Source organism: Carlito syrichta, unplaced genomic scaffold, assembly GCF_000164805.1.
Source record: "Carlito syrichta isolate Samal-C Ts95f unplaced genomic scaffold, Tarsius_syrichta-2.0.1 Scaffold303985, whole genome shotgun sequence".
Lineage (NCBI taxonomy): Eukaryota > Metazoa > Chordata > Mammalia > Primates > Tarsiidae > Carlito > Carlito syrichta.
This window is the reverse complement of record NW_007248081.1, coordinates 371,431-394,984: the sequence shown is the minus strand read 5'-3', so window position 1 is coordinate 394,984 and position 23,554 is coordinate 371,431. Positions and strand designations below refer to the sequence as shown.

At 38.1% G+C, this 23,554-nt stretch overlaps 1 protein-coding gene across 4 annotated transcripts in view; it reads left to right on the top strand.

The window, feature by feature from the left end:
* The window catches only part of DIAPH3 (diaphanous related formin 3), a 398,317-nt gene that overhangs the window by 78,349 nt on the left and 296,414 nt on the right, over positions 1–23,554 (top strand). For 3 of the 4 annotated variants that reach the window (XM_008059267.1, XM_008059270.1, XM_008059268.1), the window contains one exon: positions 11,933–12,037. The exons of the other annotated variant lie outside the window; for it this stretch is intronic. In XM_008059267.1, coding sequence (XP_008057458.1) covers positions 11,933–12,037 — 105 coding nt within the window. The remainder of the gene's footprint in view (positions 1–11,932; positions 12,038–23,554) is intronic. 4 annotated transcript variants of the gene reach the window in all.

The window sequence follows — 23,554 nt, the reverse complement described above, 5'->3', positions numbered from 1 at the left end:
TCCACCATCCATCAGATGCTTAGGTGTGAGGAGGGACAAACCCCAAGATTGTCTTTTGTTCCCTTTGCTAGTTAATGCTCTTCAAAAGCAGTGCAACAATCCTTACTAGCCTAGTGATGCTGTGATAATAACTTCTAGAGCTCACACAAAACCCATGATGACTAACTTAAACTTTATTACCTTTCTATTCTATGCTAATACTACTTACACAGTGCTACGGAAGCTCTTAGTTATAGCTTAAGCCAATTCCTAAAGAATGTGGCCCAGTCCAAAGATCACACTGGGCTCTACAGGATGTGGCCCAGTCCAAGGTTCACGGTGGGCCACCTTTTGGAACAATAGACTACAATCTCTTAACAAAATGGCTATTCTAAAGTCCTATATATCTATCCTAATTTCTATGAAAGTTTTCCATTCCTAATTCTAATATATAAAGCTGATTAGCAGCAGCAAAACTTCTAAAACCCAAATATAAACTGTAAATGTACTAAGGCCAAAACCTCAATAGTAGAAGATGGAGACAATGAAATTTCTAAAGTTAACTATATTCTTATTAAACCAAAAAATATTATGATTGATTATGCTTGAACTAACATGATTCCTTGACGTAGCATGACCTATTCTACAATACCTTCTGTGAATAAAATAAATTCAATTTCTATAATAGGTAGAAAAAAGACCTTACACTAACTGTAGCTAAAGCCGGCCTAAAAGAATGCAACCCAGTCCAAAGTACGCGCTGGGCCCTCAGGAATGTGGCCCAGCCCAAACTCTGTGCTGGGCCATTTCTGATAACTCTTGATAATCATCTATATCATTGAAAAGCTGAAAACAGCTCTCCATAAGTATATACTGATTCTACAAATATTCTTTTAAATCTTATAAAGAAGCTTGTATCGTATAAAAGGCTCCCAAATGTGACCTGAATTTGAATTATATCTAATACCTAAACCGAAACCACAGTTTATGGGAAACAGGAACAATGGGTTTCTAGAGTGAGCTATGCCTGTCACAGTCACAGAGCCTTCAGCTTAGGCCAGCGGAGTGCCTTTAGGTTGTTTGTGCTGCATGGCAAAAGAGGGAGGAAAATGGGGTCAACGGCTCCCGAACACGTCCTAGTGGTCTCGGGGTCCATGGCCCTCCCTGGTCCCTAACGCTCAGTGGGCCTCCTTGGCCAGCTCCCAACACTATCCAACCCAGAAGCATAATCTTTTGGGATTTCTTAAAAGTTACTTGCTTGATCTGGTTTCCAGATTAGGGCTGGTACGGTCTCCTTGTGCAAGTTACACAAAGGTGTATCCCTTCATTCCTCTGGGTAGACAACACAGTGTCACACAGTCACAGCACACAAAGTCACAGATTTGGAGGAGATGAAGTTTGAAAGGGTTCTGAGCCATATTCACTTCTTAACCAGGTGCCACTTGGTACAGTTCAGTAATTATACTCACCCTATGCCGGACCACTGAGGTTTTGTGTGGTTGTGGTAGTGTTTCCTGAAAAAGTGATGAATTTTATCTTGGCCAGTCCTGTATCATTACCACTGCCTAAACATTTCTTCCTCTGGAGCTGGAACGCATTCCTGTCACTGTTTTCTGAAGAAGATTCTTGAGACTCTTCTAGGAGTAGTAGTTGCCCAGAGTTCTAGTCCAGTTATCTCTAGCTCCAACCATCTCCCAGAAATATATTTGTCCTAAAATAGGATTAGCAAATCCTATTTGTTGACTTTGGTTGTATATTACTTAGTCAACAAATATTTAAAAAGTGACCATTTATGTTCTGTGCACTGTGAAAGAGGCAGCAAGTGTAGAAAAATGTCTTTTAAGAGTTATCTCTGAGGGAGAAAAGAGAAAGTCACATATAAGAAAGAGCTACAGTTGGGGGAAGGCTCTTCTTTTTTTCTTTTAATTATAATTCATTAAAGATTAACATACTTATATATTGATTTTCAACCAATGAATTTAGTAAAATAGGACAGAATAATTGGTGAGCAGTACTCTTTTAGGAGGTAGGAAAAGGGATCTCAAGCATAAATGAATGGGATTGTCTTTTGGAGAGATGCATGAATTGGTAGGGAAAGAGACTGTGTGCAAACAATTGGTAAAATAGTAAACAAGACATTGAATAATTGCTTTTCATAGAAGGAACTGAAATTTGCTTACTGAGAATGATGGTAGAAGCAGTGGTTGCATAGTTCATAGAGAATAATAAAAGTGTGCAATAAGTACCTTAGGGAATGTGAAAAGGAGAGCCCAGTAGGATTTTCCATAAATGCTGTAGGGATTTGTGGATCAAAGACTTGGCCTGCATTGGGAGAAAAAGGAAGGACTGAGAAACCGGAGGCTTTATTGGGTCAAGAGAAAGATGGTCTGGGAGTGGGAGAAGTGAAAAGATGGAAGATTGAGTTCAGAGGTAAGAATCCTGGAGAGTATGATGGTACCTGAGGTGGAGCATCTTATATAATTCATTTTATATGATGAAAAGGTCCAGGTGTTAATGAGGGCTGAGATAGTGAAGTGAAGTAAGTTTGCTTTTGTCAGGGAAGCCAGTGGCACTCCAGGACCATCGTGGGTGATATAGCAAGCAGTGGTTGTCAGAGGAATCAGCCCATGGTGTTGGCAATGTAAGTGTTCAGTCAGATGGTACTAGCCCCAAGGAATGGGATTTTAGATGATAATGGAGATAAATAATATGGAAATAGGAATGGGGAGATAAAGTAGATCAAAGTTCAAACCTAGGCTATAGGACCATCGTCAACTTAAAGTATTTTCCTCCTGATATGAGATACATATTATATATGTATATATACACACATATGTATATTTTATTGTTTCAAGAGCTTTGTGGGGGGGGGTACAAGTAGTTTTGGTCTGGATTTTAAATATACCCATCACCTCCACGTGTGTATATTGTACCTGATAAGTTATTTTTAAAAATCCCTCCACTTCTTCCCCCCTTCTGAGTCTCCAGTGTCCATTACACCATTCTCTCTGTCTTTGCATATCCTTAGTTTAGCTCCCACTTATAAGTGAGAATATGTGGTATTTGGTTTTCTTTTCCTGTGTTAGTTCACTTAGTATGTTGTTCTCCAATTCTATCCAAGTTGCTGCAAAAGATATTATTTCATTCTTTTGATAGCTGAACAATATTCTGTAGTGTACTGATATGATAAATTGTGAAGGGTCTGTCACCTCTATAGTATTCATCCCAAAATATACCTCAATCTAATCACGAGATAAAAAAAAAATCAGACAAACCCAAATTGAGGTCACTCTAAAAAGTATCTAACCAGGATTCTTTGAAAGTATCAAGGTCACAAAAGATAAGGAATTGTCACTGACTGGAAGAGTCAGCTCTCAGCTCTCTCACCAAGGAAGAAGGGATACCTCAAATGGTTATTGAACTGAGAATTAAATAATGCTTAAAAGTGTTTAGCACAGTATCTGACTCAAGAGTGTAAGCATTACTTAAGATTATAGTAGTACTAGGGACCTTTGTGAAAACTCATAAGTGGAACTTGAACAATTATTGTAATACTATAAGAAAAGAATTGGCAGTAGTGGGAATCTGCCAGGGAGGGAGGGGCATACCTCATCAACAAGGGTACCTGCGTAATGAACATTTGTATACCTAACCCTGAATTGTACCCCACATCGTTAAAATAAGAAATTAAAAAAAAAAAAAACAGAGAAAAGTCGAGAAAAGGTTTCGGGGACAGTGAGTGAATGTTTCGCAGAGCAGGTTTGGAAGGAAAATGGGAGGAAATGTCAGCAACCTGAGGCATGTGTGTTTCAGAAAACTCCCAAGGGTGCCTGGCCTCTAGGTTTTGAATGAAATCCTGTTACCTGTGTCCTACCTAACTCTTCTTCTCAGAAGCCTTGAATTTGACTTGTTTGTGATTTCTTTATTCTTCTAATCTTTCCTTCACCAATTCAACTGGAGGCTTTATTGGGTCAAAAGAAAGATGATCTGGGAATGGGAGAAGTGAAAAGATGGAAAATTGGAAGGTGTATATTATTGTAGCCAAATATTCGACACACCTATAATTTTTATTTAGGTTTTATTTGGGGACTTACAAGAATTCTTCTTCTTTAGTAATGAGAGATGTTTCATTTTTCGTTATTTTTAAACTGTTCATAAACATTTCTGCTATTAAAACTATTAAAATTTAACTTTAAAAATACTTTATTTTGAAATAATTTTAGACCTGCAGAAGAGTTAAAAATTCAGTACAGAGAATCTTTGTATATCCTTCACCTGTCTTCCTCTAATGTAAACATCTTATATGTTAATAACATTAGTACAATTATTAAAACTAAGGGATGAAAATTGATGCAACGTTACTAACTAAACTACACACTTTATTCAGATGTTGTCAGCTTTTCCTTTTTCTGTTCCAGAATCCAAACCAGGTTGTCACCTTGCATTTAGTTGGTATTTCCTTAGTTTCTTCCAGCCAATGACAATTCCTTATCTTTTGTGATCCTGATACTTTTGAAGAATTCTGGTGAGTTGTTTTATAGAGTGGCCTCAATATGGGTTTGTTTGATTTTTTTTTTTCTTTCTTTTTGTGGTCAGATTGAGGTATATTTTGGGATGAATATGACAGAGGTGATATACCCTTCACAATAAATCATCTCAGGAGGAATGTAGCATTGATATGTCCTGTTATTGGTGATGTTAGCCTGGGTGACTTTGTTCAGGTGTATTGGTAGGGCGATTTCTCAAAGAACTAAAAGTAGATGTACCATTTGATCCAGCAATCCCACTACTAGGTATCTACTCAAAGACCACAGGCTGTTATGTGAAAAAGACACTTACACCTACATGTTCGTTGCAGCACAATTCACCATTGCAAAGATGTGGAATCAACCTAAATGCCCATGAACCTATTATAAACTGAAAATGTAGTGTGTTATATATGTATATATACATAAACACACCTGTGGAACACTATTCAACTGTCAAAAAGAATGAAACAGTATCTTTTGCAACAACTTGGGTGGAATTGGAGAACATCATTCAAAGTGAACTAACTCAGGAACAGAAAACCAAACACCGTGTGCTCTCACTTGTAAGTGGGAGCTAAACTAAGGATATGCAAAGGCATAGAGAATGGTGTAATGCAGCAGGTCCTCAACCTTTTTGACATCAGGGCTTGGTTTCCTGGAAGAAAATTTTCCACTGATGGAGTGGGAGGGGGTCATCAGGCATTAGATTCTCATAAGGAGATCCCTCACATGTGCAGTTCACAATAGGGTTCGTGCGCCAATGAGACTGTAGTACTAATGTTGATCTGACAGCAGGCCAAGTTCTGTTCCTCTGGCGCTTACCTCTTGCTGTCCTAACAAGTCACGGAGGTCTGTGCCCTGGGAGTTGGAGACTCCTGGTGTAATGGACATTGGAGACTCAGAAGTGGTGGGAAGGGGTGGAAGGCTGAAAAATCACCTATCGGGTTCAGTGTTCACAGGTGGGAGTGGTGGGTACACTTACAAAAGCCCAGACTTTTTTGCCACTATACAATGCAACCATGTAACCAAAAATTGTTCGTACCTCCAAAGCTATTGAAATAAAGAAAATAAATGAATGAATAAATTTTTGTCCACTATTAAAAAAGTTTCCATTTTTTTCTTTTGTAATTAAGGAGAAACAGGGTATTTGTACAAGTCTCAAAATATCTCCTCCATTTATTTTATTCTGTAGGTTTTAATCCAATACTATCATTATTATTTCTCAGATTATTCTAATTTTGGCCATTTACAGATCTTGCTGGTTGGCTCTCGTGTCCTTTTAACATTCTTTTTTTATTTTGAGTACGTTCATTTAAACTTTATGGTAACGCATCAAACTGATCTTTTTAACTCTCATTTTGTTTGATGACATAGTTGTGTTCACATGATTGAATTAAAAGAAAATGTTTTCACAGTATTTCTTCTCTGTATTTCTAAAATCTATCCCTATCACCAGTAAGAATAGCACAGTAGAACAGTGTAGTGATTCAGTGTAGGTATAGATTTTTATCAGAAAGTATTTGACCAAAGGAAAGCAACCCTCCTCCAGGCTGGAATGGAGTGGCATGACCACAGTTCACTTGCAGCCTCCACCTCTTGGGCTCTAACAATCCTCCCACTTCAGCCTCCTGAGTAGCTGGGACTATAGGAGCACACCACACGCCTGGCTAATTTAAAAAAAAAAAGCAACAACTTTTAAAAAAAAGATGGGTTCTTGCTGTATTGCCCAGGCTGGTCTTGAACTCCTGGCTTCAAGCAGTCCTCTTGTCTCAGTCTCCCAAAGTGCTGAGGTTACAGGCCTGAGCCGCTGTGTCTGCCAGGAAATCATTTTTTTTGATGTTGTAACTCCCAATTTCCTCTGGCAAAACTGTTTCTAAACACATACAGATGGTCCTCACTTGAGAAAGCAATGTGTGTTCATAGAAACTATTTCTTCACACTTTGAATTTAGGTATTTTCCAGGGCTAGTGATATTCGTTATAACACTCTGGTGATGCTGGGCAGTGACAGCAAACCCAGTTCGAATCAGCCACAAGCTCAGGAGGGTAGACAGCCGATGCTCCACAGTGCACTGTGTTGCTATCATTTAAAATTTTATATTATTTGGTTTATTTGTATTTAGAGATGAGGTCGTGCAATATTGCCTAGACTGGTCTTGAACTCCTGGCCTTAGTGATCCCCCTGCCTCAGCCTCTGGAATAACTGGTATTACAGGTGCGAGCCACCACACCCACTTGCCAGTGTTTTTTGGATATTATGTTTTCACATGCCATCATGTTTTAAAAAAGCCCATCTATTTACCCTGTTAATGTAAAATAGACTTTATGCTAGATGTCATCACCTATCTGAGGGCTATTGTAGGTGTTCTGAGTACCTAGATGGGCTAGGCTGAGCTGTCATGTTCAGTAGGTCAGATGTCTTCAATGCATTTTTTTTTTTTTTTTTTTTTTGAGTTGGAGTCTCTGTCGCCCAGACTGGAGTGCAGTGGCCACTCCCGGCCACCGCAGCCTCGACCTGCTGGGCTCCGGTGATCCTTCCGCCTCAGCCTTCCAAGTAGCTGGAATTACAGGCATGCGCTACTATGCCCGGCTGATATTTTGATTTATTGTAGAGATGAGGTCTCGCTGCCCAGGCGGGTCTCGAACCCGCGGGCTCAGGCAATCCACTCACCTCAGCCTCCCAAAGGCGCGGGATTACAAGCTGAGCCACCGAGCCCGGCTTCAATGCATTTTTGACTTAACATATTTTCAGTTAAGATGGCTTCATCAGGATATCACCCCATTGTGAGTTGAGGAACATCTGTATGTGGAGGTAGTGCTATACATGAGGTAATTCATGATGTATATTGCTAATGTACTTATAGAACTTTAAGACAATTATCTGCTCTTCAGATAGACATTGAAGTTTTGACTTGGTAACTGGTCAAATAATTTTTGGGGATAAGATATCTTCAGCACAATAACCAACTGGTATATTTTATCTATAATAGATATTTAATCAGATAAACACAAATGTCAGTATATTGATATATTGAAGTAAATTGTTATTTTAGGACTGTTTTAAAATCTGTAGCGACAGTATCATTTTGTATGTGTAATGTAGTAGATGTGGTGACCTGAGTTTGAATGGAAGAATCGGTTAATGTACAACAGTTTATATTGTTTATTTAGGCCATCTACATGTTTCTGTATTTATTCATTTCTGTTTGAAAGAAGCCTTATTTTAATATCTAGTAAATTGTTTTAAGTGGTGTAGTGGATGCTCTTGGTGCTACTCCCAGCTTCCTCCAACAGGTTGGTGCACCCATATCCCAGGTGATGAGTTTTGGCCCCTAATGGCTCATAGGTGCCAGTTCTCCAGAGATTTGCTGTCAGACCATTAGGACTCTGCAGTCGATGCCTGATTGACTTGAGGGTGTTGAAGCTGGTCTCTCTGTTAGGGTAGTCCTGACTGTGGTGCAACTCAGGGTGAAGTGAGAATCCACCTGCAGCCACATTCTGCTTCTCTCCCCTGTCCTTTCTTGATTTTCCTGTTTCCAGTATCCTAAGAGAAGTCCCTCCATTAATCCCTTGCACCTAAATCTCTGGCTCAGGCTCTATCTCCAGGGAACCTGACCTGAGCCAGGGGAGTTACTGTATGAAAATTTTGAGCAAACAGACGCTTAGATGCATAAAAATGGACGACTTGCTAATGTCTCCCTCAACCTTCTCTGATTCTAGTTTCTTAGTTAGTCTTGGGAAGTGCTTAACCTCTCTGGAATTGTAACATAAAATATGGATGTGCACTTTTTAGGAAAAAAGTCCCTTATACATTTTCCAAGGACTTTGAGACTCCCAGAAGTTAAGTACTGTTGCTTTATAGGACTTTCTTTGGGCCTGTTCTCCATAGATAGAAATTCAAAATATATACTTTTATACATACATTTTCTCTCCATTGCTCGCTTATTTTTTATTTTTCTTTTGTAATGGGCACAGATTTTCTTACTCTTTCTAATACCATTTCCTCCTGGACATATAGAGAATGATGACCCATTAGATGAAGTTACATATCTGGTGGATGTTCCACAAAGGTCTGTGGTACTATGTAGTTGATTCCAAACTTTGTGGTGATATTGTGCTAGTCTGTTTTTGTGCTGCTATAAAGGAATATTTGAGGCTTGGTAATTTATAAAGAAAAGAGATGTAACTGTCTCACAGTTCTGCAGGCTGCACAAGAAGCATTGTGCTGGCATCTGCTTCTGGTGAGGGCCTGGAAACTTTTACTCGTGGTGGAAAGGGAAGGGGGTATATGCACATAAGAGAGAGAAGGCAAAAGAAAGGGGAGGGAGGTACTTGCTCTTGTGGGAACTAATAGCATGACACACTCACATATCCCTCAAGCCCCACTGAGGGCATTAATCTATAACATAAAGTTTGGAGAGGATAACATCCAAACTATAGCAAGTATCATTTCTCCTTTGTTTCTTTTTTTTTTTTTAACATTGTGGTTCTCATTACACTTTTTTCAGGAAGGTGAGTGCCATATTTAGATGAGAGGTGGGATAAGCCAGAACAGAGTAGTTGGGAGAACTCTGGGTCTCTTCCTTAATTCCAAATATATTAGTGCACTGGTCAGGGTTCTCTGGAGAGACAGACCAATAAGATGTCTGTCTGTCTATCCATCACTCTATCTATCTATCTATCTATCTATCCATCCATCCATCCATCCATCCATTCATCCATCCATCCCATCCATCCATCATCCTATATCTATCTGTCTATCTGTCTGCCTATCTATCTATCGATGTATTAGGGAAATTGGCATATGTGATTATAGAGGCTGAGAAGTCCCACAGTATGCTGTCTGGAAGCAGGAGAACCAGGGAAGCCGTAGTGTGGCTCAGTCCAGGAAGTAAGGTCTCAGAACTAGGGAAGCTTGAACCTGAGGCCCAAGACCTGAGAACCCCAGGAGGGCTGCTGATTCAAGGTTCATCGTAAAAAGGCCAGTGGACCTGAAGTTCTGATGTCCAATGACAAGAGAAGAAGAGTGTTCCAACTCTAGGAGAGAGAGAGGGAATTCACCTTCTTCTGCTTCTTATTCTATCCAGGCCCTCAGCCGATTGGATGGTGCCCACTCACACTGAGGGTGGATATTTCTTATTCAGTCCACTGGTTCAAGTGCCAATCTCGTCTGGAAACACCCTCACAAACATATCCAGAAATCAGGCATTACCAGCTGTCTGGTTAATCCAGGGGACTAAACAGCCCCAAAATGAACTGTCACAACCACTTTTGTGAATGAACTGGTATTATTGTGAAGCTATCTTTCCAAAAGGGAAGCAGTGACTTTTTTTTCTTTCAAATATCTGTGTTGAAATTTTATTTTGATTTTAGCCACAACTAATGGCTTGTTTTGTTTTAGTATTCTGTTCCAAGCATTTTAACTTACTGGTTAAAGAGACGGGATGCTTGACCATTAGAAAATAAAAATACAGTGAATAATTTAAAATGGAAGTTCTCAGTGCTCTCAGGTTCCCCCGCCTTTATAACAATTATCCTCTAACTTCCCTGTTATTTTCTTCCAGTGAGTTTCTTTATAGATAATGTAAGTTACCTACATTCATAAATTTAAAAAATATAATATCTTACTATGCTATATAATCAAATATGAATTTCAGTATAAACAACTGGCCTTGATTATTCAAGAAGTTACAATATGTCACATTCTTGCTTGTCTGCTTGATACCACTGTGAGTACAGTGGCTACAGTGTAGATTGATATAGGTGTGTTGTCTTGGGGTTCAGATCCCACAGTGCTGTCCTGGAACACCTACATTTTAGAAATGAAGCACAACTGTAGGTAAAACTTTAAAAAAGCACAGTGAAACTAATTTACATAATAGTTGGAACCTTGAAAAATCCAATGCAATACAAAATATTTAATATGTAATAATTTACATAGTAATTCCATTTAACATTTTTCATCTAGTTCTACTGAATTAGAATCTAGGCTTAGATAATTATGATTCTCTCTCTCTTTTTCAGGTATGTAAACCTCTCTGTGGGCTACAAGACAGTTTTTGCTGTGCAGGGCTAACTGGAATGTCTGGCATGCCTTGCACATGTAAATGCTGGTAGCATTACCTCAATCATCATGACAACCGTAAAATACTTCTAGTAATTTCCCAAATGCTTCCTAGATGGTATTAAGGTCTATTGAGAATCACTAGCTTAGAGAAACAAAACAAAACAAAACAAACCATTATTCACATAATAGGGTATTTCTAACTAGAATGGTGAAAGTGACATTACTAATAATAGTACTTTTTATTGTAGTATCAAATAAGCTCCTAAGATCTTAAATATTTCTATCGAGGTAAAACTGAAGGGAATTTTGACTTTTAAGTGCTTGATGGGTTTGATAGCCAAGAAGTAAGTCAGCTAAAGGCATAAACTACAGTGTCTGATGAATATAACATTCTTACAGAACTTTCAAGAAATTTAATTTGCTAGGCTTCATAGGTGATCTAAAGTTCTGTTTTCTTATGGATTCATTCTGTGTAGATGGAGTTGACATACACCTGCTTGTCTTCCATTGCATATGACAAGTGATGCAGTGCTGAGATCAGAAGGAAGGTCATTGGAGCTGCCCTGCTTCTTGCTATTTCTGTCTTACCTCAGGCCCCCTTTCCTTTGCCGGAACAGCCTATTACTTAAGCAGCTAATTAATAGCAATTTATGTGTTCATGTGGATATATACCTGACTTGTATCTTCAATCAAGATCTAGGATGCTTGAACCCTTATTTTGGTTGGTGCTGTTGAGAAATGTTAGAGTTTAGGTGGTGTCTGTTTTTATGAATGCAACTTTTACGCGATTTAGAACTTGCAATAAGTTAATTAATATTTGTGATGGGGTGAGAAAAAGGCAATTACAGCTATAGGATGCTTTGTCTTTGCTGGGACCAATACTAGATATTTGATGATATGTGCTTGTAACTATCAGTCCCTGGAAAGTGGTGGGTTTATTTACTTTTTAGTTTTAATGGTATGTACACAGAGCAGCTCTTTTAAAGTGGTGCAAGATAACTTCAGGTGCAGCTGTTATAAAAATAAATATATTGAAATTGCGAATCCTAATAACCTCATGAATGGCAGAAATCTGCAACTGTCTAATTATCTGTAGTGATGTGAATATAATTTTAGTAGCCTGCTATGAATTTAAAAAGTTTTACTGGTGTTTTTATCTGTCAAAATGATCGAGAATACTTTCTTTTTTGTCTCTGCAGCTCTTTTTTCTCTTTCCTCCAGGGAGAGCTACATGTAAATCATTCCAAAACAATTAATGCTGCTTTAGTCACAAATTATTGATTTTTCAGTTCATAGTGTATGTAGAATTGCTGCTCTACTTAGATTCTAAAATGAGGCATTTTAATTGTGTTTTCCAGGAAGATATGAATTTAAATGAAGATAAAAAGGCACCATTGCGGGAAAAGGACTTCAGTATCAAAAAAGAAATGGTGATGCAGTACATTAATACTGCTTCTAAGACAGTAAGTAAAACTGCCAAGTTGAGAAATATGGCTAAAGCGTGTTGTAGTATGGAACATACCACATTTGTCTAACGAGGGCCTTAAGTTTGTGGGCAGCCATAGTCGGGGCTTTTGGATGTATAATTAAGGGCACTGGTACAATGCATTATTCTCATCTTTCAACTTTTGTACTATTTTGGTTTTTTTAGCAGTTGCATTGTCAAGAGATGTTGTGGTAGGTCTATTATATGTCACCCTTCCTTGTCAGTGAATTAAGATGGGTACTGACTTCTTATGCCACTCATAAATAGAGATAATATTTGTATTTTAGAAAAGTGAGACTGATTTTACTCTACCTAAGCCAGGATACATAATAGTGGCTTAGAGGAATATCTTTAATGTGAGTTTCCCTATGGATAAAATGATCTTTTTTTTTTTGAGTTGGAGTCTCACTCTGTTGCCCAGACTGGAGTGCAGCGGTCGCTCCCGACCACCGCAGCCTCTACCTGTTGGGCTCCGAAGATCCTTCCACCTCAGCCTTCTGAGTAGCCGGAATTATAGGCATGCGTTACCATGTCCGGCTGATTTTTTGATTTATTGTAGAGATGAGGTCTTGTTGCCCAGACGGGTCTCGAACCTGCGGGCTCAGGCAATCCACTCACCTCAGCCTCCCAAAGGTGCGGGATTACAGGCTGATCCACCAAGCCTGGCGATAAAATGATCTTTTAACAAATTATAAATGTAGGTTTTGGAAAGAACATTAAGGCTTCATGTGGCTGCCAGTGTTTCAGCGAAACATGAACTATGTGGGTGGAAGTAATGACTAAATGTCTAAGAAACCATGACTGGCACACAGAATCAATTACATTCATTTCATGGAACAACAAATGAGTTTTACTAGTCATATACAAATTGAGAATAAATGGATTGGATGAAATTATAAAATGGAAGCCAATGAAGAAGTAATCAGTAGAAAATGATTTTGGCTGAATTTACAATAGAATTGGATTAGGAAAAAGTAGCTTAATGCACAAGTTTTCCTTGTACACTTTAACCTAAGGCCAGGTTGCAAGAACATAAGTTATTTATACTTGAACTCCATTTATCTACTAGACCAGTCAGTGACTCTGAGGTGCTTCTTTGGAAAAAAGACTGACGTGATGTTTAATTTTTAAACATGTCTCATGTTTGCGCAGCCTGATCTTCAGGTGTAGAAATCACTGTGAGTACTGTGCTTTTTCTACCTCCTATAGGTGGGCTCTGTATCCTGCTATTGTGATACTGATACTAATTGCTTTTATCCCTTAATGATACTTAGATATTACCAGTTGGCATTGTGGGTTTAGGAGTCGGGTCTCTGAGATTTTGGATCTGCTTATTTATCTCTACTTGACCGTAGCCATCTTATTTTACCTCCTTGATCCTCAATTTCCTCATCCATAAAATGGGAATACCTGTATAATGGGCTTGCTATTACAATTCAATTAAATAGTTTATTCCATGATTAGAACATAATATATTTTCTAACTGGTAACTGCCTATTATGGTAGCAGTAGTAGTGGTAGCAGTTGTTTATTTTTCTTTGCGATTTGTCTATTGTTCTTGCTATTTAAATCATTATATCATATTTTAAAATATAAGGAATGGTACATCAGTAGAAACACAAATTTACTATCTGTGAGTTCATATTCCATAGACATTGATTTGGGCATTCAACATATTTATTAAGTGTCTATATGTCAGGCGGTATTTTAGTCACTGTCCTGTGGAACAGCATTGGACACATGTAACAGAAACATATAAACATATATGTAATGGGAGGTGAAACATGATGTATAAAGAAACAAAGCAGGATTACTGGAGGTATTGTGAATATTTTGTATTGAGTAGTCAGTGAAGACTACCCTGCTGGGGAATTTTAAATCTAAGAGGCATGAGTTCATTTAATATAAGTACAAGAGATGCTGTATCAGTTAGAACTAGTTTAGAAAATCTTGGCATGATAGTGCATGCTAATTTTTGCATTTGAGATAATAAACAGATTTTTAAGAGATGAATGAGCTGATTTGAACTTTGTTATAGTGGATCTAGTTCAGTTTCCATTTACTGATTTAAACTTTAATCCTCTAATCATTTGGGACTAAGGTTGGAATTTGTTTACCAGAATTAGGTAATTAAATTATCAGAATTGAAATAGATTAGTTATCTTAAGTGTGATTACAGCATTGACTCATTTAATTAGTGTGTGGAGGATCATGACTTTTCCTAGGAAGGTTCTGAATAATTTGGCAGATGGTTAACGTTATAGAAAGTTCAAGCTGACCAGTCATTTATTTTTGCTCTTGAAATAGAACCACATTTTATTAACTCTAGGGTATAGACTTTGTCATGGCACTTTATTTATGTTAATGACTATTTAAAAAGTTACTCAGAAAAACAGAGTCAAAATTCATAGATAGGTTTTTCTAGAGAGGATATAAAAAGATAAAAGATTGAAGATACACTTTTGTTATGATTTTATACTTAGAATTTACTTTGAGATAAGCATTAATATTTATTTTTGGAAAATAGCACTGATGCCAACAGCTGAAAGTTTGAAAATGCTTTAGAAATATTAAATGTCGAAGTGCCTCAAATAGATAAAGTTGTTTGTAGAATAGAAGAAAATACCTTCAATCAAACTGGGTTATTTTCAAGATCTTAGTAAAGTTGAGTTTAGGTAGTCAAGTAGTAAAACTGAATTTATGCAGTTAGGAAGAATTACTAAAATTTTATTGAGCAATTAACATATTTAGAAGTTACAAGTACCAGATGTGTGTTTTTCTAACTTCCTAGGGTACAGGTTTGTGATTTAGTTTTGTTCAGTATAATCTGGTGGACAGATCTGAGAGGGGTTTTTGAGAAAGCTTTCCCTCCATCATGAAGGGATCCAGAGCAGGAAACCACTTTTTTCTGCCATTGGACATGGTCGTGGGATTCTCGACATCATGGAGCCGCTGCTATGGGTCTCTGCAGTCCTGTACCCAGACCCATCCATTATGTTCTTATTGAAGCTGCTTTGAGTTTTTTATTTGTTACTATAAGTGTCCTGATATACTATCCACACACACTTTTGCCTGTTTTGGATCTCGTTAATTCTAATTAACTCAGGTAATTACTGTTTCCATTAGAAAGAGCATCTTTTTTTTTTTTGAGTTGGAGTCTCACTCGGTCGCCCAGACTGGAGTGCAGTGGCCGCTCCCGGCCCCCGCAGCCTCGACCCGCTGGGCTCCGGCGATCCTTCCGCCTCAGCCTTCCAAGTAGCTGGAACTACAGGCGTGCACTACCACGCTCGGCTAATTTTTGATTTATTGTTGAGATGAGGTCTCGCCAAGTTGCCCAGGCGGGTCTCAACCCGCGGGCTCAGGCAATCCATTCACCTCAGCCTCCCAAAGGCACAGGTTTACAGGCTGAGCCACTGAGCCCGGCTAGAAAGAGCATCTTAAAAGACCTTTCTGTTACCAGGTATAGACTTACCCTATGTCCATTCCCTGGTAAATGGCTCAACTCAGATGTCTTGCAGCAAGTTTATTGGTGAAAGCACCTCTCAAAAACAATCCAGATTTGTCTTTTCTTTGATTAAATACTTAACCTAGAGTGTGAGAGTATGATACAGTTAGTGGTAGGGACCTTGAAGGTAGAATGTGGCATGATAGGCTAATGAAAGAGGATTCGTAATTATCAAAAATGCAAGAAGAAAATAAATTCTGAACCAGAACAGAGGTCAGTCTTTTAATTCACACCTGCCTAAGGATTTTCTCTATTTTCTAAATAGAAGGGAAGTAGAAATTGACATACAAATCTACTATATACATGTATTTAATACTAATGTTTAGCCTAGCTTGAGTGTAGTTTTCATTCTTTATTGTGGTTTAATTTTTCTTTTTTTTTTTTGAGTTGGAGTCTCACTCTGTCACCCAGACTGGAGTGCAGTGGCCGCTCCTGGTCACCACAGCCTTGACCCACTGGTCTCCGGCAATCCTTCCGCCTCAGCCTTCCAAGTAGCTGGAACTACAGGCGTGCGCCACTATGCCCGGCTGATTTTTTGATTTATTGTAGAGATGAGGTCTCGCTGCCCAGGCAGGTCTCGAACCCACGGGCTCAGGCAGTCCACTCACCTCAGCCTCCCAAAGGCGCGGGATTACAGGCTGAGCCACTGAGCCCGGCTTAGTGGTTTAATTATTTTTAATCCCTATCTTGCATTAAGATGCTTAAAACATTCTTTCAGATGTTGTTAAAAGATGATTTTTGTAGCCAACCCTTTTGTGATTGAGTGAACAAAGCAAGCTTAGGAGATATATCCTAATAGAGTTGGTGCCTTCACCTGGTTTTCTTTTTCCTCTTTTTTTTTTTTTGGATGGCTGCATCATACCCTGTGTCTGTGATTCCAGTGTTTACATAGTGCTTATTTTCTTGTGGGTACATGAGTTGTATTCAAGTGAGCTACCTCTGCATATGTTGTTTAGGTAATGTGATAAAGTCTTTCACGATAGTGGTCATGGGAAACCATGGATACATTTAAACAGAACTAAAGAATGTGTTTAAAAGGATTCCGTTTAGAACAGTATTTAGATCAATAACAGAGTTTTTTACCTCTATCACAAAGGAACAGTAAAAATAAAATTATACCTGTTATATTTCCTGTCTGTCTAGAGGAGAGAGTCTTCTATTTTCTGTTCTACATTTGAGTAATCTGTGGCAACACAAAATTGGAGAGATCCTGAGAGGCCAAAACCTGTATTCAGAAAGGCAAAGACCCTTGAAGGGAACAGAAGATCCCTGAATGAGGAACAGGTTCAGAGAGTGCTGTAGGGAATGAAGAGGAGAATCAGAGAAGCCGAGTTTGAGAGATTGTGAGGAGAACCAGAAAGGTGTCTGGTCCTTTTTGCGAAGGTGGGATGTAGGAGAGACTGAGAAAGAAATTTAAAGAGATTTTAGGGAAATTGTGTTTAATGCTCTGCAGTGTGATATGCTTATTATGTCCCCAAGAATGCTTCAGTAGAGATGAACATTTGCTCATCAGTGCCTCAGGAGTTGTCTCCCCACCCATTCTATTTTTGTGTCGGAAGAGGAAACTGTCGAGACAGTTGACTTACACACAGATTACAGCTGGACTGCTACCTGTTAGCATATAGCCTGACCTGCTTGGTGTGGATAAAATGGTTTAAAATTTTCTCTTAGAAATTTTTACTAGTTAAAAACCCCTCTGAGTGACTAGCTTGGATCAGAAGTTGTTGCAGGCTGTCTTCCTCCCTCAATCATCATGGCGTCTGTATCTCTGTTACAGTTGCATGTAACATGCTCATTTTAGGTCGACTGAGATCTAAAGATGGCTTACCCTCACATTTCCAAGATTCCTTTTTTTTGAGCTGTGTCTCTCTCTGTTGCCCAGGCTGCAGCGCAGTGGCATGAACCCAGCTCACTGCAGCCTTGATTTCCTTGGCTCAGGTGATCCTTCCTCCTCAGTCTCTCAAGTAGCTAGGACTGCAAGCATGTACTACTCTGCCTGGCTAATTTTTTAAAAAATGTACTGTAGAGATGAGGTCTTGCCATGTTGCCCAGGCTGGTCTCTAACTCCTGGACTCAGGCAATTCTCTCGCCTCAGCCTCCCAAGATGCTGGGATTACAGGCATGAGCCATCACACCTGGCCCAAGAATCTTAATTAGACATCCATCCTGTATTTTCTATTTTTGTTTAGTTCTTCTTTTTTTTTTTTCAGGCACAGAAGCAGAATTCCTCTTTTATAAATACTCTTGCAAATTTACTAGTTTCCTTTGACTTTTTTCATTTTTTTCTTTCCTAGTCAAGCTAGTTTCTATGTGAATACAAGGGCTCTTCTGGGGCAATTACTGGAAAAGTTTGGATAAGGTTTAACTTTATTCTTTGAACTCTTCCTTAAGTATTACGGTAGTCTTGTCCAGACTTTTCAAATAAGAAATTTAATTATTAAGTATTAGAGAACACAACTTTAAGAGGCACATAGAAAGACTGTTATACAAGTTTTTAAAAATAACATGAAATGACTGAGGCTAAGTATAGGATTACAGATTTTCATTCATGTTTGTATGTGTATACCTATTTGTGTGTGTGGGCATACATATCAGATAGTGTTTAAAAATATGTTGAAAGGCTGGACTCAGTGGCTCAACCTGTAATCCCAGCGCTTTTGGAGACTGAGGTGTGTGGATTGTCTGAGCCCGCGGGTTTGAGACCCGCCTGGGCAACTTGGTGAGACCTCATCTCTACAATAAATAAAAAATTAGCGTCTACAATAAATAAAAAATTAGCCAGGTGTGGTAGTGCGCTCCTGTAGTTCCAGCTACTTGGAAAGCTGAGGCAGAAGGATCGCCGGAACCCAGCAGGTCAAGGCTGCAGTGGCCGGGAGCGGCCACTGTAACTCAAAAAAAAAAAAAAGTATGTTGAAAGGTGCTTCCTATCATGATCTCCATGTTTCAGCTCAGTAGGGCATGATGTGCTCCAGTATGGAGAACATGGTATTCTATAGCATCATTCTTCTAGGCATATCTCAATCAGAAAGAACTATGTTTTGAGAAAGTACCAGTCATGTATTCAGATTTGTATACAGAGTCCCTCTTCATCTGTGAGTTTGCATACATGGATTCAAACAACTGCAGATTGAAAATAGAAAAACATTTGCATCTGTACTGAACATGTTCAGACTTCTTTCTTGTTATTCCCCAAACAGTGCACTATAACAACTACTGACATAGCATTTACATTGTATTAGGTATTGTAAGTATATGTACTGGTGAATGTGAATGAATTATGTGCAAATACTGTGCTATTTTCTATCAGGGACTTGATTATCTGTGGATTCTGCTGTCTTTGACAGGTACTGGAACCAGTCTCTCACGGATATCAAGAGATGACTATATTTTTCTCTAGAGGGAAATTTGGAATTAATTTGCTAGCTTTACCATTGTGTTGTTGGTATTAGAATATTAGTAGGACATTTTAATACATTTTATTGTCTTTTTTTCTTGCTTAGAGTTACCAATTCAACTTTTAATTTTGGAAAACATTGTCATGTACAAGTAAATCATATTGTTCTTTTTGTTTTCTGTCACGTTTTGCTTATATTATTTAAAGATGTTTTATTTTAACTGGTAGAAACTTAGATAAAACAAAGTTTCACAATATTCCTATTAAAGTTAACATGGATTACTTTTTGTCTTATATTTCATGTTAGGGATTGATAAAAGCACCCCTATAGTACAAAAACTTAGTATAAATGAGTGGTTGGAATTAGAAGTATGTAATAAGTACAGACCCTTGCTTGTGATACTTAGTCTGTCTCTAGGATTTACTTGCTGACTTGGAACACGTTTCAGGGCCTGGGGCAGTAAATAAGTTTCTTAACAAGAGTATTTCCTAATGATTTGTCTGGCACTTTAATTTGCATTTGTGCCCACATAGGATATGTTATGCTTATGTACAATTAAAATCCTCTTTCAACAACTCACATTGATCCCTCTTACTTGTGAGTTGTTTCTGGGTAGCACCAGTGGCATTTGACATTCTCTGATACAACTGCATTGTGCTTTTGTTTAGGTGGGAAACGATAATGGAGAAAACTGAAGTCTGAGTGTGGTGGCTCAAGCCTATAATCCCAGCACTTTGGGAGGCCCAGGCGAGAGGTTTGCCTGAGCTCAGGGGTTCGAGACCCGCCTGGGCAACTTGGTGAGACCTCATCTGTACAATAAATAAAAAAATAAGCCAGGCATGGTAGCGTGTGCCTGTAGTTCCGCTACTTGGAAGGCTGAGGTGGAAAGATTGTCTGAGCCTAGCAGGTCAAGGCATGCTCACGGCCACTGCACACCAAACTGGGCAACAGAGTGCCTCAAAAAAAAAAAAAGAAAACTGGTCATGTTTTCTTTTTTTATAGGAAAAAATTATATTAGGCTCAAATTAGAAGTGTATAATTTTGATCTTTTAAAAATCTTACAGGTAATTAAAGTATGTTTTCGTGAATGTGGGGTGGCTCACACCTGTAATCCCAGTGCTTTCTGGGCGGTGTTGTGGGAGATGTGGGAGAATTGCTTGAGACAAGGAGTTTGAGACCAGCCTGGGCAACAAAATGAGACCTCATCTCTAAAAAAAATGAATTAGCCAGTCATGGTGATACATTGCTGAAGTCCTAGCTACTTGGGAGGCTAAGGTGGAAGAATTGCTTGAGCCCAGGAGGTTGAGGCTGCAGTGAGCCATGATCATGCTACTGTATTCCAGGCTGGGCAACAGAGTGAGACCCATAAAACCTTTTTTAAAAAAATTATTGCATTTTAAAAAAAGGACTCACCAGATATAGAGAAACTGCTATTTGCAGTTTTTAATTTTAGAGCCTGAGTTGATTTTTGATACTTATACCAGTTGGCATTAGAGGTCATTTGTAGTTGTTCTCCTCTTGGTTATTGAGTTGTTTTCTGGTCTAAGACATTTCAATATGTTCAAACTTACTTTTTAGATTTTTATGAATATAATTGAACTTATATCTGATAGCCACAAATGTAGTGATAACTTCGAAAGTGTCAGCAAGAAGAGGCATGTGATTATGGAGATGAAAGTGATGGGAAAATATCCACATATAAAGAACTTGTTGAAAGAAGGAGTACTTCTGAAGGAAAAAGTGAAAAATTAAGAAGTGTTATTTGTGTGCAATTGTCTTTCATGAACAGTGGGTCTAGGTAATTGATGAAATGAGAAAACCAGGGCTGGGAGCCCTTGACCTTGATATCTGGTAGAATTGTCTGGGGAGCTTTAACTATCTCAATGTCCAGGCCTTACGGTGTAACAATTACATAAATCAATTCCTGTTGATACAACCCAGGCATCAATATTGAGTAAAGCTCTTCTGATGATTCTAGTGTGCAGCCAGGAATGAGAACTGCTGGACTGTGGATGATGAGCCTCATCATTGGATGTCTCTTAGTATAACGTTAATTCAATAAGAGCAGGATTTGATAGAATTTAAAGGCTAAGCCTGGCCATTTACTAATGAAACTCTGCTATCTAGTCACTCTGGCTTCAAGGCTAGTTGGCCATGTGAATAACATCAAAATGCATATTCAAGTGGTGTCCATACTGTAGCTGCTAAGAAGTTCTCTATGGTACTTGGCCACTTGTAGAAATCATCAAAGGGAAGAGGATTAACTACTTTAACAGAGAAGTTTTGGGAAAAGATGCCCAATAGAACAAGTGTCAGCAAGGAGGAAATGAGCATGCCTGGTTTTAATGCTTCAGTGAACTGGTTCTCCTTCCTAGCTGATGGCGTTAAATGCCTAAGTTATTTTGTACTTAAAAGAGATCCTTTTAGTTCTTATTTCTAAAGGGAATAAATTCTAAACACACTTTAAGAAAATCTTTAATGGGTTAATCATCTTGATGGGCAAAAGGCATTTGTTCCTAATTTTTTGGTTTTCTGACTTACTACCATTTTCTAGCTGGCTCCGTGTAGCGGTTCCCTCCTAGCCCTCAAGAAAAGAAATATGATTTATATCTTCTTATCAATGTGATACAAACTTATTTTCAAATTCTTTCATTATCAGAAAGCTTTCTAGAGTAGATTAAGTAAATTAGGGATCTGTCCATGGGATTCATTGAGGTGTGAAAACAAAATAACCCAATAGACAATCTTAAGTTTTGGTTATTACTTGTATGTTACTGTTGCATTAGATTTTATTTGTATGTTTTTTCTTGGGAAACTGTATTGCAATGTTTTGGTGCGCTTAAAATTATTTTCTGGCATTATTTTTGTGATGGATGACTTTTGTTATAGTCTCTTATTTGGTAGACATACTTAGTGGTTATTAGTTTGTGTTTGTTTACTTCAGGTATGAAATATATCTTACAGCATCTCCACATTTTACAAATGAAGAAAAGACCCAGGGAGTATGTAACATCCTTATATAAATGCTGTGGTTAGGACTGGAAACCAGGGTTCCTGGCTTTTAATCTTTAAACCCTTTGTGAAATAAAACATAATTGTAGAAAACACCAAAAAACAAATATGTAGCTTAATGAGTTATCGTAAGGAGAACACCACCCATATTAGTAAACAGAACATTACCAGTTATCCCAGGAAACCCTACATCTGTTTCAGTCTAAAACTTGCCTTCAGATTTGTGTATATTTTTCCCTGAAAGTATTCGCTGTCTTGATTTTTATGACAATCACTTCCTTGGGTTTCTTTGTATTTTTATCATCCAAAAGTACATCCCGACACCACAGTTTGTTCTTGCTTATATTTTAGGTTTAGAATTTTAAAGTTTTTAAGTCTCCTTTAATTTTCAAGTTCTCCATTTATTTCTTTATTCAAGACATTCTGGATTTTGCTGGTTTGCATACTTATGGTGTCGTTAACATATTTCTTTGTCCTCTGTATTTCCAACAACTAGATCCAGAGGCTTGATCAGACTCCATTCTGGTCCTTTAGCAAGATCATAAGAAGCATTATATTCTTTTATCAGTAGATACTATATCTGGTTTGCAGTTAAAATTCTGTAACTTCATTTATTTGTTGGAATGCTTTCATAACAGACAGTTTATCTCAAAAACTTTTGGTTATCTAATGATATAGGAAATTTAGGATAAATGCTTGATTTTTGTCTTTATCAAGATATTGAAAGGGCTATCATCCTCTGAAGGTGACCGATTATGTTAAATATCATTAAGGAATTTGTGCATCACACTTATTCTTAGTGAAATTCAAATTGCCCTATCTTTGGCCAAGGGACCTTGTCTGGTTAGTTCCTGGTCATTTTGTCTGACCCTATAGTTTTGTATTGTTTCATTTCTACCTAGTAGGGTAAGATAAGCCAGCTCCTCTTGTTGATTTCTCACACCAGAGTGGAATTGGTCATTTTCTTTAGTGGGGAATGATAGTTTAAGACTGCAGTCTGAGGGCCAAGGAAGCTAATTGCCTTTCTTGCTAGGAGTTAGTTACTATTTCTAGGTTTTTTCAGTGGAGAGATAACAATGAAAAAAAGTGTGTGTGGGTGGGGGGGATGTGCGCCTGTATTTAAAATGTTTTCCTTTCACATATACTGTGGTCTCCAACTTCAGTACAGGTTTTTGTTGTGCTGTTTCTACATTGACTGAACATGCAGTCAATACATTTCACAATCTTTCTTTTCATGCTCATTTAGTCTTTACCTCATTTAGTAACTGTATTTTAATGCTAGTCACCAGATTTCATGTTGATATTTCTCCAGACATTTTGTTTGTCTGAAGTTTGTCCTTTGGTAAATTTCTCAGAAGGGCTCATGGGAACAACATTCTCTGAGTTTTGCATATTGATAACAGTATATGATCTTTATTATTGAGTCAGTTTTGCAGGATATAAAATTTTTGGTTTATATATTTTTCCATAGGATCTTGAGTAAATTATACTATTTTCTTCTAACATAAAGCATGACAGCATTACCGTCAGAGGTCAGCTGTTAACTAATTTTTATTCCTTATAGGTTATTGTCTCTTTTTAT